The sequence below is a fragment of the Daucus carota genome, chromosome 7, assembly GCF_001625215.2.
Source record: "Daucus carota subsp. sativus chromosome 7, DH1 v3.0, whole genome shotgun sequence".
NCBI classification, from domain to species: domain Eukaryota; kingdom Viridiplantae; phylum Streptophyta; class Magnoliopsida; order Apiales; family Apiaceae; genus Daucus; species Daucus carota.
This window is the reverse complement of record NC_030387.2, coordinates 6,253,299-6,267,579: the sequence shown is the minus strand read 5'-3', so window position 1 is coordinate 6,267,579 and position 14,281 is coordinate 6,253,299. Positions and strand designations below refer to the sequence as shown.

General features: G+C 33.2%; 2 protein-coding genes across 2 annotated transcripts; one reads left to right on the top strand and one right to left on the bottom strand.

Annotated features, from left to right (window-relative positions):
- The first annotated feature begins 1,874 nt into the window (after nucleotides 1-1,874).
- On the top strand, nucleotides 1,875-2,634 carry LOC108194503 (ethylene-responsive transcription factor 1B). Its single transcript, XM_017361468.2, has one exon. The coding sequence runs from the start codon at nucleotides 1,943-1,945 to the stop codon at nucleotides 2,486-2,488; it is 546 nt and encodes a 181-aa protein (XP_017216957.1). The 5' UTR covers nucleotides 1,875-1,942; the 3' UTR covers nucleotides 2,489-2,634.
- A 228-nt stretch (nucleotides 2,635-2,862) lies between these two features.
- On the bottom strand, nucleotides 2,863-13,056 carry LOC108194478 (inositol phosphorylceramide glucuronosyltransferase 1). The gene is made up of 10 exons (XM_017361426.2): nucleotides 12,565-13,056; nucleotides 10,507-10,627; nucleotides 9,085-9,270; nucleotides 7,934-8,097; nucleotides 6,417-6,524; nucleotides 6,089-6,226; nucleotides 5,905-6,012; nucleotides 5,397-5,682; nucleotides 5,179-5,299; nucleotides 2,863-3,184 (listed from the first exon to the last, which is right to left on the bottom strand). Exons 1-10 carry the CDS (start codon nucleotides 12,802-12,804, stop codon nucleotides 3,040-3,042), a joined length of 1,617 nt encoding a protein of 538 aa, XP_017216915.1. The 5' UTR covers nucleotides 12,805-13,056; the 3' UTR covers nucleotides 2,863-3,039.
- Between the last annotated feature and the right edge of the window lie 1,225 nt (nucleotides 13,057-14,281).

The following is a 14,281-nucleotide window of genomic DNA, read 5'->3' as shown; positions in this document are numbered from 1 at the left end:
GTTTCACATCTCTAGCTAGTCGATAGACAATGACATGATCTTGCTGATACGTGCATCTAGTAGTTTCAGTGTTGTTTATTCGAGCTTTCAAAGTGTGTATATGCATACCAAGTCTAGCAACAGCGAAATTTAGGAGCCGGGACTTCTTCTAGAAAATCATACTCACTAGATTAAGTGAGACTTTTATGTTCGTTCAGACTACAAAAATTATTACTAACCGATTATAGCTGTTCCTTTAGAATATTACCGAACAATTGTTTGACTAGAATACTTTGATATTGACGTTGGGTATTTAATAAATCAAAAATTGCAATTTGATTGCTCTAAAAAAAATTGCAATTTGAATTCATTATATTATTTAGTTTTAAAACTAATTAGAGAAGTTTTCCGATTACAAGATTATGATGTAACTTGTTAGATTATAAACAACTCATTTAAATCTGAATTACAAAAGGAACGCATATATAAAATAATTAATTTAGTTATTTTAATTAATAATGTGAATTCATTATCTGTGACGGCTACGCATAGATCCTATATATTTTAAATGCAAAAGATAGTTACAAAATACCTTCAAAATTGAAAATACATCATTCTTCAAATTTTAAAATTAATTTAAATAACAATAATATATAATAATGATTTATTAATTTAAATATCAAATTACAAGATTTAAAATTATCGTAGTCCAAAATTTTACTTTGACGGCGAGAATGAAACGACCGCAATATTTTAATCAGTAAACTTTAAAATAATTACTATAATGTCGTGTATTTATCCCTATAAAATTTATTTGATCTAGCCAGAAAAGATAAGAGTTAATCGTAAAATATATTATTCTGGATAGATTAAATATTATTATCCAAATTTCAGATAATTACTTAATGCATTTCTCAACATATTTTCGTAACACAACTTGAATTCTATTAACTGATTTTTATCTACTTTAATCAATCAATGTGAAATTCAAAATGATCAAATAAACTTAAAAATTAACTAAAATGTGTTGTTATAGATTTTAAGTATATTTTATCCTTTTAATTTAATAATAAGTCAGAATAAACGAAAATAGACTAAAAGAATTCGACATACGACGCTAAAATATGTCAAGGAATATATCGTGCAATTATCTAAAATTTTAGTAATAAAATGCAGTTGAACCCAACTAATAGGATTCGTTTTGCAATCGACTCAAAATTAATTCCAATATACTTTATAAGTTAATAACAATAAACATATAAATTTAACAAAATAGACAACCTGGATTGCATTTATATTAAATATTTAGAACATTTGAAACACTGAGATATTGTACTTTGATGGTATTGGTTATGTTTGTTATAATTTAAAAATAATATGTTATTAATATTTTTTTATTGTTATAAATTGAATATACCAATTTAATATAATAATAAAATGATTCATAATTTTTCAATAGATTTCTTATAGAATTGTGGAGTTTCAACATATATAATCACTCATATAAGATTGACTATAATTATAGAAAAGGAAGAATTTAATTGAAATGTAATATCTTTAAAAAATTATTTATATTTTTTATTTTAACATGTCTAACTAATTTTTTATTAATATTTATACTTACAAGTAACCTTAGTGGCTGTGGCCCTAGCTTAAACATTCTGAATTGTATGAAGCAGAGATCATGGATGGTTTGAATGATCTGGCCGCCATGACTACAAAGTCTGTTGACCCTCTCACTAGCAATAAATTATGTGGGTCTAACTGCTGACCAAGATCAACTCAACTGTTTTTTCCAGGACCAAATCCTTAACAATTGTTATTATTATCTGCAACAACACAGTATATGTGCACTACTGAATGTATATAAATTCATTACACTCCTCTTGCTTCTAATCACTTGCCACAAAACTCTACCCTTTTCAACTCCCAAGCTCATACACAAACCACCAAATATTTTCTCATGGACTCATCCTCTTCATCATCTGTTGAATACAACTCCAATGAGAACGGCTCTGGAGATAGACTAGTGCTAGAAACAACAGATATAGCAGCAGAGCAAGCTGTATCCTACAGGGGTGTGCGTAGGCGTCCGTGGGGCAAATTTGCTGCCGAGATCAGAGATGCTACCAGAAATGGAGTTCGAGTATGGATAGGAACTTTCGACAGTGCTGAAGAAGCTGCGTTGGCGTATGATCAAGCAGCATTTGCCATGCGTGGTTCAGCTGCAGTGCTTAACTTTCCTCCTCACCTTGTTTATCAGTCCTTGTTAGACATTAAGTATGATTTCCAGGGCAAGTGTTCCCCGGTTTTGGCATTAAAGAAGATGCATTCTTCAAAGAAGAAGAAGATGATGAAGAAGAGTAGAAAGGAGAAGACAGCAAGAGACAATCAAGAGATGGAATATAGAATGCATAGTTATGATGATGTGGTGGTGTTGGAGGATTTAGGTGTTGAGTATTTAGAACAACTTCTAACTTTATCCGAGAAAACAAACTACTCTTGGTAAAACGGAAACTAGAGGATGTCTCAAACTACTCTTGGTAAAACAGAAACTAGAGAAAGTCTCAAACTACTCTTGGTAAAACAGAAACTAGAGCAAGTCTCAAACTACTCTTGGTAAAACGGAAAGTAGAGCGTACTCAACTTGTTCCACTTCTACAGAACTAGTTCTTATACAGAAAGGAAGCAAAATTAATTTGAAAATATTTTACTGTAGTATTTTTATAAATTTGATATTCCACACAAGGATAATATTCTCTCTAGCTCAATACAAAGTAGTTATAGAACATCCTTAAGTTTTTAACATTCAAAAATGCTCGACAGAACAAAAAGGGAAGTAATTATATGACACCATCAAGCTTTCCTACTTGGTCCTTGACGTAACACATCAAAATCTATCAGTGAAATTTAATTATAGTGTGGTTGCTCCTAAACTGACCAAATCAGTTTTTTACATGTCTATAAATAAATCACAGGGCCTCTACGCCCAAAGATATAACATTTAGGAAGAGAAAACGTAATAATTATAGCTTACAAGGCTAGGTTACTAACCACTAACTAGCATACCAAACATATGCTCCTGCCTGACCTAGAATTATCCCGGTCCTCCAGACCCCTTATGAATGAACGTATAGCGAGGTGTTCTGAGGCGTAAGTCATAAAAGATGCCAAAATTATAGCGCCCACCACCATCAAGCCTAGCCTGTTCAATGATACATAAAGATGTGAAGTGAGAGTCAGAACAAAATTTTAAGTTACTATGCATCTCGTGCCAAAAACAACCAAATAAAGATTGCAAAGTACTTATTGATCTTAAAACAAAGCCTCTACCCAACCAAAGGAGATTATCAAATTAAACTGGTGATTAATATGCGTTGATTCATATGTGCACATGGCCTTGGGCTAATATGCTAGCAGCCTGGCTGCACCAGGTAGAAAAAACAAACAGTGCATGTTTATTACATGGAAAATTGATTAATTAGAAATATAAGTTGCACAAAAGGGCCCCGCCCTTAAGCCTCAAGGCTCGATAAACCAGCAGAGGTATATGGCATCTCCAGGAAACAGATGGCCGATAAGGCGATAACATGGGAAAAATTAAAGCATAAGCATTATTATTTTTTATTTACCCCAGCATACATGATTCTACACAGGCTCAAAACTTATACTTAGCTGCACATATTTATATAAATATCTGCCTGAGCCTGACTGTCTGCATGACTATAATTTTAAATGCTTTTAATGACTAGCAACTTCAACTCATCGAAGTAGTTGACTTTTTACACATATATCACTGCCTAAAAGCCTTGGGATAAACCAGATGCCAGGAAGAACTACTTTCAGTTCTCTTAGGTTCTTCTAAATTTCGAAGCATAATGTTTCAACTGCTTGAAAACTTTTTTCAGTATATCTACCACTACACGTTATCAGCATCAAGGTATCTAGAACATACATTGCTTCACCTATAGCCTCATCCCTATCTTCGTTATCTTTTTCCCAACATTTTGCTAGCGAATCTTCAAAATAGATATTTTATCAAAATAATATTGATTCTTTATCCAACTGCCAAAGTCCATTCTTACATGGCTCCAAGATGCAAGTTAATGTACTCTCAAGACACTTACTAGGCCCTTCTCTCCAGTTAGCTTCATGATCCACATGCTTGAACACAATGTTTTCTTATTGGTGGCTAGGTCATCTTCCTATCTCTCCCGATGCTTCCCCGAATAATTTCCAAATGCAGCTATGCATTTCTTTAACATCAACCTAGTTTATTTTACAAGATCCATCACTATCTCTAACTACAATTCTTTGGAACTCCACTACTACATGCTCCAAACCTATGTATAGATATTTCTGTTAATTTACCTTACAGCATCAATGCATCATGCACATGGCTCTGGCCACTTTGTGTCTAAACACACACTCCAAACCTAGTAAAGTGGTGCAGCCACGAGCCTGACTTGCATTTACTAAATTTACATATTCGTCAGCAAGATCAGCTAATACTAGCAAAAAGGGAGGCCAAGAAATGCCTACTTAATATGGATTCTTCTGCTTATTTAATGTATGGGAAATATTATTTAAGTGCCTCTAGTAACACCCCTGGAGCTGCGGAAAGCCAGAAACAAAATCTCTCCGGACACTATCAAACCTCTGCTTACTAAACCCATGACAGAATTTCAGTACCCTCCCAAACAAAGTACCTTCTGAGTGTGCAGCATCACTCACTACATAATTGACTTGGTCAGAAAGATGCATGTATATTTTTGTTCATAAAAAGAGAAAGAAAATAATAGATCCCTAAAAGACTGTAGGCAATGTAAAAACTTGTAAACAGGGCATGTGTCATCAAAAATCTATGACTTCAACAATTCCAAATCTACATCAACTTAGTTTTGCTGACACACACACAGATATTAGTATCTCAACATGTATGTACATTATTGATTAGGGAAAAGAGGATTGTTACACTTTTACTAAAGGAAGAAGAGACAATAGGCAGGAATGTGTTTTGTTTATATATCTCTGTCTGTTTCTACACACGAAGAGGCAGCCTCTTATACATGTATACAGAATTTACTTATTTGCTAGGGAAAGAGAGGGGAAGAGACCAATCAATTTCATGAACAAATGTAATTGGATATCTGTGGAGAGTAGTAGTACAAAATGGAGGAGATGGATGGATCTATTTACCTTAGAAAAAGCGCTGTGATCCCGAAAACACAAGGTAATGACGGAGCAGCAACAGCAAGAATCGCCATCCCCAATCCATAATACCACATAGCAACATCACAAGAAGTCTGGCGCTGATGGCCTGCAAAATCATTGCAAAAAATAAGTAACAAAACAGCAGCTTTAGCACTAGATTCAGTTTTACACCTAGATTCAGTTTTACACCTATATGAACTGACCTTTGCCAGTACTATAATCAGCAGATTCAGGACGAGAAGATACAGATCCACCTTGATTAGCCACTATCTTTCCCCATTGGTAGACTAAGTGCAGATACCCCCCAAATACTAGCAAGAAAATTGTAAATGTCCATTCGTACATGAGCAACAAGCCTGTCCATGGCGTAACCTGACGAGGCACAATGGAAAGAGAGAGTGCAAGAGACACAACAGCAGCCATAAAACAGATGAATATAGAAATTCCCCCGAGGAAAATAGGAACCTTGGAATGTGCACCATTTGAGAACTACCAAGACCAAAAAAAAAAAAAGTTTTTAACATCAATATAAAGATATAAAATAAAATAAAATGATATCCAAAACAAATTTCTCATATTGTGCACATCAACAGATATGCATGAAGAGATTTTGTAACTAAATGCCTCTCCTCCCGCAAACATAGATAAGATACCAATGTTAAGAAGATAAAAGATGTTTTTATCTTAAAAGAGGATTCACGTAAAACTAACCTCTTTATTTGAACTGCTGGTAGAAGATGAAACCGTGGTATAAGCAAGAGCACCCCCAGACCTGAATTTAAAATACAGTTGCCTGAGGTGATCACATAGTGAACGTGTCTGCACAAAAATCACATAGCTCGTAAACTCTTTCATAAAAGTAAATAGCATTCAACATAAAAGCAAAGACTAGTACCTGAAGAAAAGACTTATAGTATAAGAAAATCCATGTTAATATTGGGAGCAGGAAAAGAAACTGGACTAGAAGAGTTTCATTAGAATTTCTGCCCCCTCCAGTTCCAGGAAGTGTTTCCTCAAGTTGGTCCCTTACATTCTGCAGCATAAATAAAAGGTACAAAATAAGTCATCTGCTTCGTGTTGAACTGTTAGCTGATTCTTTATTAGGTAGAGGTAGCAATACACCATAAATATACTTTAATTGGGATGAGTACATCAATGATATGAGAATAATGTAAACCGGCCAAGCTTTATTTTAAAAAAATTATGGAATATGGAACAATTACCTGCCAGACATCAACAGGTTTAAGAAGCCATGAAGTCCACCAATCCCATGGTTTAAGGGGACCTAGAGTATAATGAATAACACGAAGCTCTTTCTCATCTACCATCCACTGCATATAAGGAGAGAACAAGTTCAAAACTAGACCGACTCGCTAATATACATATAACCAAGGTTCACCCTGTACTGTATATTTAATTCACCAGATGTACTTCATATTTTACTAACATTTAAAGTGTCCCCAAATATTTATACAGAAGTGCACATCATGTTACTTTCTATAGTTAGGTTCAATATAATTCTACAACTCTTACTCAATACTGACAATATTATACTAAGCAGATTATATACTACACGATAAAACATTTCTTAAAAGAATGATTTTATTATTATAAATCGCTAAACGTTTTAACAATATCCAAAGATTTTGGCCCTGTTTGGAAATTAGCGGTTAGCTAATAGCAGACTGAATTAGATGTTTTGACTAGCTGATTGAAATAGATGTTTTGAGTCTTTTGACTAGCGGATCGAATTAGCAGTTTATTATAAAACTGTTTGGTAAATAGCTGTTTGATTAGATTTTTATGATACATACCAAAACCTCTAACCTTAAAAGCTCCTCAAAGTAGCTTTTTGAGCACAAACCTCTATTTCAATCCAACTATCAAACACTAACATTAGTATATTGAAATGGTCAAACCTCTAAAACACCCCAAACCTCTAATTTTATCCCAAACCTCTAACTTCCAAACACAGCCTTTATTTTTACTTTTTTGCCAAAAGCAATGTTTTATCTTTTTCTCTTCGCTATGTAAGAATTCAAATTTATTGAATCTTTTTCTAAAGTTCGATCTCTGTAATGGTTTAAGTCCTTTATATACTCCCAATATATTTCAGAGTATGGATTATTCCATATAAGTTAGCCAATGTAATCACTAGCACCCCTATTCTGTGCAATTTATCTCCTACAAAGACACGAGCAAGCTGTACCCTAGAAAGGTCTTTCTGCAATTCCACAGGATTTTAAGTTTTGTTTTATACACCGTAATATAATACTTATTGCTTGCTTTTAAATACTTTCAGAATTTAGTTCAAAGCCTTATAAGCCAAGGCATCTATCTTCCTGTCCCAGTGTTCCTTCCTCTCCCCCTCCTGATGAACCAATTTGAAAGTAGATGATGACTAAATTCTCATCAAAATCAACACATTATCCACAATTAGACCCAACTGTAAAAAAATGGTATAACCCTAAGATATTAAAAATGGTAGAAAGCAAATTTAAGAAGTCAATTTGTGCTTCTTTGTTAGCCAGATTTCACTGCAACATATTGTTGATGTTGATATGTAAAATGAAAATACTTAGCATAATGAAGTAAAAATCACACCGAATTTTTTGAAACAGTCAAACTGCATGCTACATCGAACCAAATGGACGAGATTGACCACAAAGCAGTTTTGTTTAAGATGGCACCAGCACATTATGATACCCACAATTATTTATATAGGCTTAAGAGCAAGAACCTTGTTTGCAAGCATGTAAAGGCCAACATCTGCATTATATAGAGTAGAAAGCCTCTCCATTTCAGGAACAGGTCTAGATTTAATCACATCATCAGGTAGAAATGGGTTGAAAACACGTGCACTTTCAAACCCGACGTAATATGAATTGAGGAACCCCTGATCACCTGTTACCAAGTAAAAGGAATATAAACTTGCAAACCCATAAGGGAGAAGCTTGAAATCCATACAGTAATGGTAACTAATTATATGAAAAAATTGAGCACAAAGTCTACAACTGTGGATGAACTAAAGGCATGTGATAAATTTTATCCATGTAGTTGCTTGTACAACCTCCCAAGATAGAAACCTTAACATGTACACAGATTTCGCCTCAATGCAATTTGACTAAACATTTTCAACAAACTGTGCTTCCGGGGAAGAACTAATTACTTGTGTAATATATACAGATCGTCGCATTTTACATGTCAGTATTGGCAACAATGAAATTCATAGTAACTGAAAATCTGCTGACTTAATAAATCATAAAAGTCACATTCCTCTATCTACGAAATGCCTGTAACTATTTAGTTACTTTTACTTCACATTTTAATTTCTATGACATTTTGTTGTTTGCTCAGCTAACAAAAAACACTATTTCATACAACCCATATGTAGAGACCTTTTTGTTTCTAGAATCATTAGTACTTTAGACAACCCATATATAGACAACCCTTTATGTTTCTATAACTTATTAACGGACTTAATCCATCATTCCTTTTTCCTTTCTATATTGGTGATGGTCACACGTAACAGATCACAACAATATTATTAAAAGCTTGTGGGATAAGTAATTTCATTCTAGCACTTGAAAATAATATTTCAGAGTTTTCGTATGTTCTTCATTACTTGTGTGGTTTAGTCCTATGTTATAGTATATAACTTTGATCATAGGGATCAGTTTCTAGTCGCATAGCTACATAATAATTTTGTGCTTAGATGCTTAAATACCAACTTCTTATTCATATTGCGACATTACATATTACTCAAATAATAGTAAAACCTAATTACATGAGTACAAAAGTAATCAAAAATTAATAAAACAATATCAATTTAGTAAGAGCATATGCCAACTTAATAATTCCATGCTAAAGTAATACAATATACCATTATACCTCCAGTGTAAGATGCCAAAGTTTTCACTTTGCTCATCATATCATTGAAAACAGCCTCAGACGGTTCAACTACCATGACACCTGAATTTAGCCTTTCGGAATGCTTCAAATTAGCACAAAACTTTCCGCACTTAAATAGGTCTTCAATACTCTGAACCACTATTGTGTCAGCATCAAGATAGACCACTGCCAAAAAAGAGATAATAAATGTCACTGACTGACACACACAACACAGCCATCAGGGTCTATCAGGTGCCTAAAAACAGCATGACAAACAATTCTCCTCATTGATGGCTATGAAATAGAGTTTATTTGTTAAAACCTTGAAAACTATTCTGTTCTAGTTTTGTCAGGTAAAAGTTTGAAAAGCATTAGATTTAAGAATATTGACCTTCTGGGTATCTAAATATTACTATAAACTATAATTACTAGGACTTGTTTTAACTTGGAAAATTAATTGTCTATATTAGGATGCTTCTCACTGTAAATGGAAGCAATGATAAGTACCATAAGTAACCATGTTATATATTACATCAACTGCAATTCATATACTAGTCAAACTAGAAAAAAATACTATCTAAGGTCGAATGGCGCACAGCATACAAGAAATAGAAGAAGTCTTGACATCCAGAATATTAGAGGCTGGAAATTTATCTGGATGGAAGAAACACAATCCTTGTCTGCTCAAAGAATATGATTGTTTTTGTGTGTTCATTAGTCACCAAACACTCCTAGCATGTTTATGTTTGCATAATTTTAGTGTGTGTTCTAGACAAACAGTAGAACACAAAACATTATGCAGATTACCAGATAAGAAATCATTAACTTGTAAAAAAAAAGAAAGTCTTGAACTTTCTGCCAAGAAAAAACTGGGACACCTAAATCAGAAAAGTAAAACAGGAGGCCAATTTATAAGAAAACCTAATAAACTTTCAAAGAAGTTTTTGAAAGAAATACACTCATGCACTAAGAATTCTGAGAAATCTGGTTCATGAATTTCTCTTATTATAAATGGCCAACTTGTCTTAAAAAAACAAAGATATACACCCATGCACTGCAAGTTCCGAGAAATTTATTTGTGAAATTTCAATTATGAATGGCCAGCTTCTCTTCAATAATTTTAAGATCCTGATTTATGCATTCTAAACATGGCATGCTGTTAATCATGCCATTCTATACAATTTAAAATAGGTGCTTTCAAATAATTATTAGTTCTTTTTTTTAAAAAAAAGTGGAATAATTATTAGTTCCTAATTATAATTCAAATCTCAAGAAAATACATTAGACGGGCTTATCTAAAAAGAAGAGGTATATGTGTGTGTACATTAAAGGTCGGTTAATATGCTGCTTAACACTTAACACTAAGCAGTGCAGCTAGATTATGGAGGAAGCAAGACAATACAGCAGAAATTGTTGATTTACCTTTTCTGTACTTTGTCATGTTAAAGATCTTCAGCTTTGTGTACACACCCCAGAACCTTGTCGGTCGGACCTGATTAGGGTTCGCCAATAAACTGATGTGGTCCACAATCCATCCATCCGCCTAAAAATTTGATATCAAACATAACATACTATATTATAAAACCTCAATTAATGACTAAAGTTCATATCAAAAAATCTTGGCATGCTCAGGAAGAAAAATTCAGGTACAGAGCAGCAATTTTTTTCTACTCTTGATCCATTTCCTGACTGTCCTTTGAGATGAGTGAAGTAGCCTCCGACAATTAATTTTGCACACTTATACTTTGTGGATGACAAGTGAACACAAAAGGGACAGATCAAGTAGAAACTTCAAAAAAATATATTATAAATATATTTTGTCATACCCTTAATTCTAAGAAAAACTATATAAAAATTGATCTTATTCTTAATTAAGTGATTACAGAGGATGGTACAGCCACCAATAAAATCACAAATAAAGCTGTGGAGGAGACAACTGACTCTACGATCATAACCTCAGTTAAGTGATTAACTGACGCCCCAATCATACCCCCAATTAAGGATCTGTTTGGGAGTGTTGTTTAAAACAGTTGTCCTGTTAGGAAAAGTGCTGATAGAAAAAGTGATGTAGGTATCAGATAACTATTTGGTACTTTTTTTAATATTTGCATATTTTGAGTTATAAACTTATAATATTAAAAAAAAAATGTTTTTAAAGAGGTTTGATAGTGAAATCTGTTAGAACTTCCCGCAAAAGCTGAAAAGCAATTTTTTCTAAAAGCATGAGGGGACAAAAAGCAGTTTTTGAGCCAAAATCTACTATTCGAAAAAGCTGCTTTAGTTTCACCAGCTTTTCAATAAAAAGTTGTGGTTGTTGTCTGCAACATGCAACAGCAATACCAAGAGGCCTAAGGGATTACAACTGACAAGCACTAAAACAATTATAAATAAATCAGAGGAGAAGACCAAATGATTCCCAGATCAGAACCTCAATTTAATGTTAAAATATGACATATTGACAATAATCACCATACAGCCACAAATATAGCATAGGAGACCAAAAACTCTTCTCTCTCCTTACTTTTTTTTTATGCAAGGCTCTATTTTTAATCTTTATACATATAACTTTAGGGCCCAGTTTTCCTACTTCACCAAATCACAGATTTTTTATTTTTTTTTTGATACATTTCTTTTATTTATTATCGTTTGCCTACAGTGAATAATGTAAACTGACATGATATCATTAAACTTTAAACTGCCTCCATGCTTTGGATTGTAGCCTCCATAACTCCATAATCAATAATACTGTATCAGTTCACAATAACCTCTGTGATCATACCGGAACATATCATAATCCAGTAACAGAGCTGAGAAATAAAGATAAATTTAAATATGTATACACATTTGGAGCTTCTTTATAAATCAATGTTTATTCATAAATATTCAACTTCATTACATTTTAATTTCAAGTTCTAGGAAGTAGTAAAGAGTAGGTTTACTTTAATCAAATGGCCTGCATAAGATATGTATAGCCCCCCACCTACAGAAGAAATAAAAAGAATTTGATTTGAGCTAATTCCATATAAACAGTGATCTGTGAAACTAAACTATATCTATCATAATTCGTGAAGGTATTTGTTACTTAGGAAATAATTCCTCATACCAACTTTCAGTTGGGCCACACAGTGCAGCTTTTATTCCCCAATAGTGTGAAATTCTCCGATTTGGGTTGAGCAACAAACAAGCTCTGATGAACTTATTATAAGTCTACTCCCAAAAGACGACCTCATACTGATGTGGTTAATTGGCTCCGTAGAATTCAAGATAAATCCATATTGACTCCTAACTTTCAACCCCGAAAAATTTAAAATTTCCAAACCAGTTCCAAGTGCCTAGTTCTTTCTTATCATATAATTTGCAATTTTCACTTGGGAAGCACATACCAATACATGATCCGAAACTATCACATCCCAATCCAGCAAAAACTTAAGAAAATACTTTGTTCTCTCATAAAATATCGAAAAAAAGTAAGAAACATACCTGAAGTAGCTTCTTGGAGTAATCAGAAACACCATCAGAAACAAGAACAACCATGTCTTTATTAGTTGATTTAGTATCCTTAATCGACTTGCCCAGAACTCTTACACCCAAAACAAACTCATCTCCGTACAAAAGTGTGACATATGCTTCATCCGATGATCCTAATCCATTTCTACAATTACATACAAACACTAATACAAGAAACAACACAAACCCACTTCTCGAAACACTCAAATTCATCGTACTTCAGTGAAAATGAATCGAGATTATGTACACATGAGGTAATAGAAATATGGGTGTGTGGGGGTTTGGAGTTTGAGATGGGGTTTGAATCTGAAGATTGTTAATCTATGTATGGATCGTGTGTTTTATGTGTTGGCTGGACAGAGCTCTGTGAGTCTCTCCGCTGTTGCAAGACTTTAATATTATTTGTTTTAGGAATCTGTTTGTCTAACCTGTTTGTGATGTCTCATTTTTCTGAAAAATTCTCGTAGATTTTTCTTGAGGGCGGAAACTCAAATTTGTACAATTATAGTAGTAGATTAGTAGCACAGGGTTGCATTCAAGATAGAATCAATCCTTAAAATAGAACTATAGAACCACTACATAAGCCTAAATTTTAAATCGATTTTTAAGATCTAAATCTAAATACATGTTTTTTCATCGTTGTGTGTGTTCAAAAATAATTTTAAAATATAATACATAGATATTGACATGTTTTTGCATGTGAAGTTCTGCTGTAGAACCCGAACCAATACTTAAGTTCTGCTGCAGAATCCTAGCTAATACTAAAAATAAGGTAAGTGTTCTATGGTTCTCTCTAGAACATGACCCGTGTAGTACATGTTAATAAAGTAAATTTGAAAAATTCAAATTTGTAAAATTATATCATATTTTTAGTAGATGTAATCAATTATTTCGATATAGATGTATTGTTAAAATATTAGAATTATTGTATCATTTCACATTTTTCACATATTTAACTCAAATTTGTAAATATTACAGAAATTTACAAGAATATATATTTTTTTAACTTTTGTTAACAATTTTACTACCCCTCACTTGCACTTTCAATTCTATACTACCATTTTTTAATTATACCGTCACCATTGTCTCTCAACTTTACTCTCTTCAAAATTACGGCCTCTCCTTTGTCACTCTCTCAAGCATTGTTGCATTACTTCGTCTCTCTCCATTCCTTCGTTTCTCGCTGCTTCCGTCGTCCCTCGCTGCTTCCTTCGTCTCTCGCAAGTCTTTCCACCGCCGTCGACCTCTCTCAACAGGTACTCTCTCTCTCCGCTTCCAACTTACTTTCTCTTGGTCGAGTGAGACCCCGCAAAGATAAACATTAATTTTATATGCTTAAATTATGTGGAAAATCGGGCTTCCCACGATTGAAGCGTAATTTTATTTATAAAATTTGTATTACCAGTATTTCTCATTTCTTCTAGATATTACTAAGCATATCTAGTTAATAATTTTTTTTATTTACAATATGTGTTCCATTTCTTTTGGGACTCCTTTGATTTTGAACTTCATCGATCTAGTTACAAGGAATCAATGCACTGAATGAATTATACTGTTTAGAATCAATCTTTTAAATATTTACATATCTTAAATATGTACACATTTAATAAATCTACTAACAAAAACTGAAACAACATATTTCACCGGTAACTGTATATTACCCTTTTGAGCTCTATTTTTTCCTTTATAT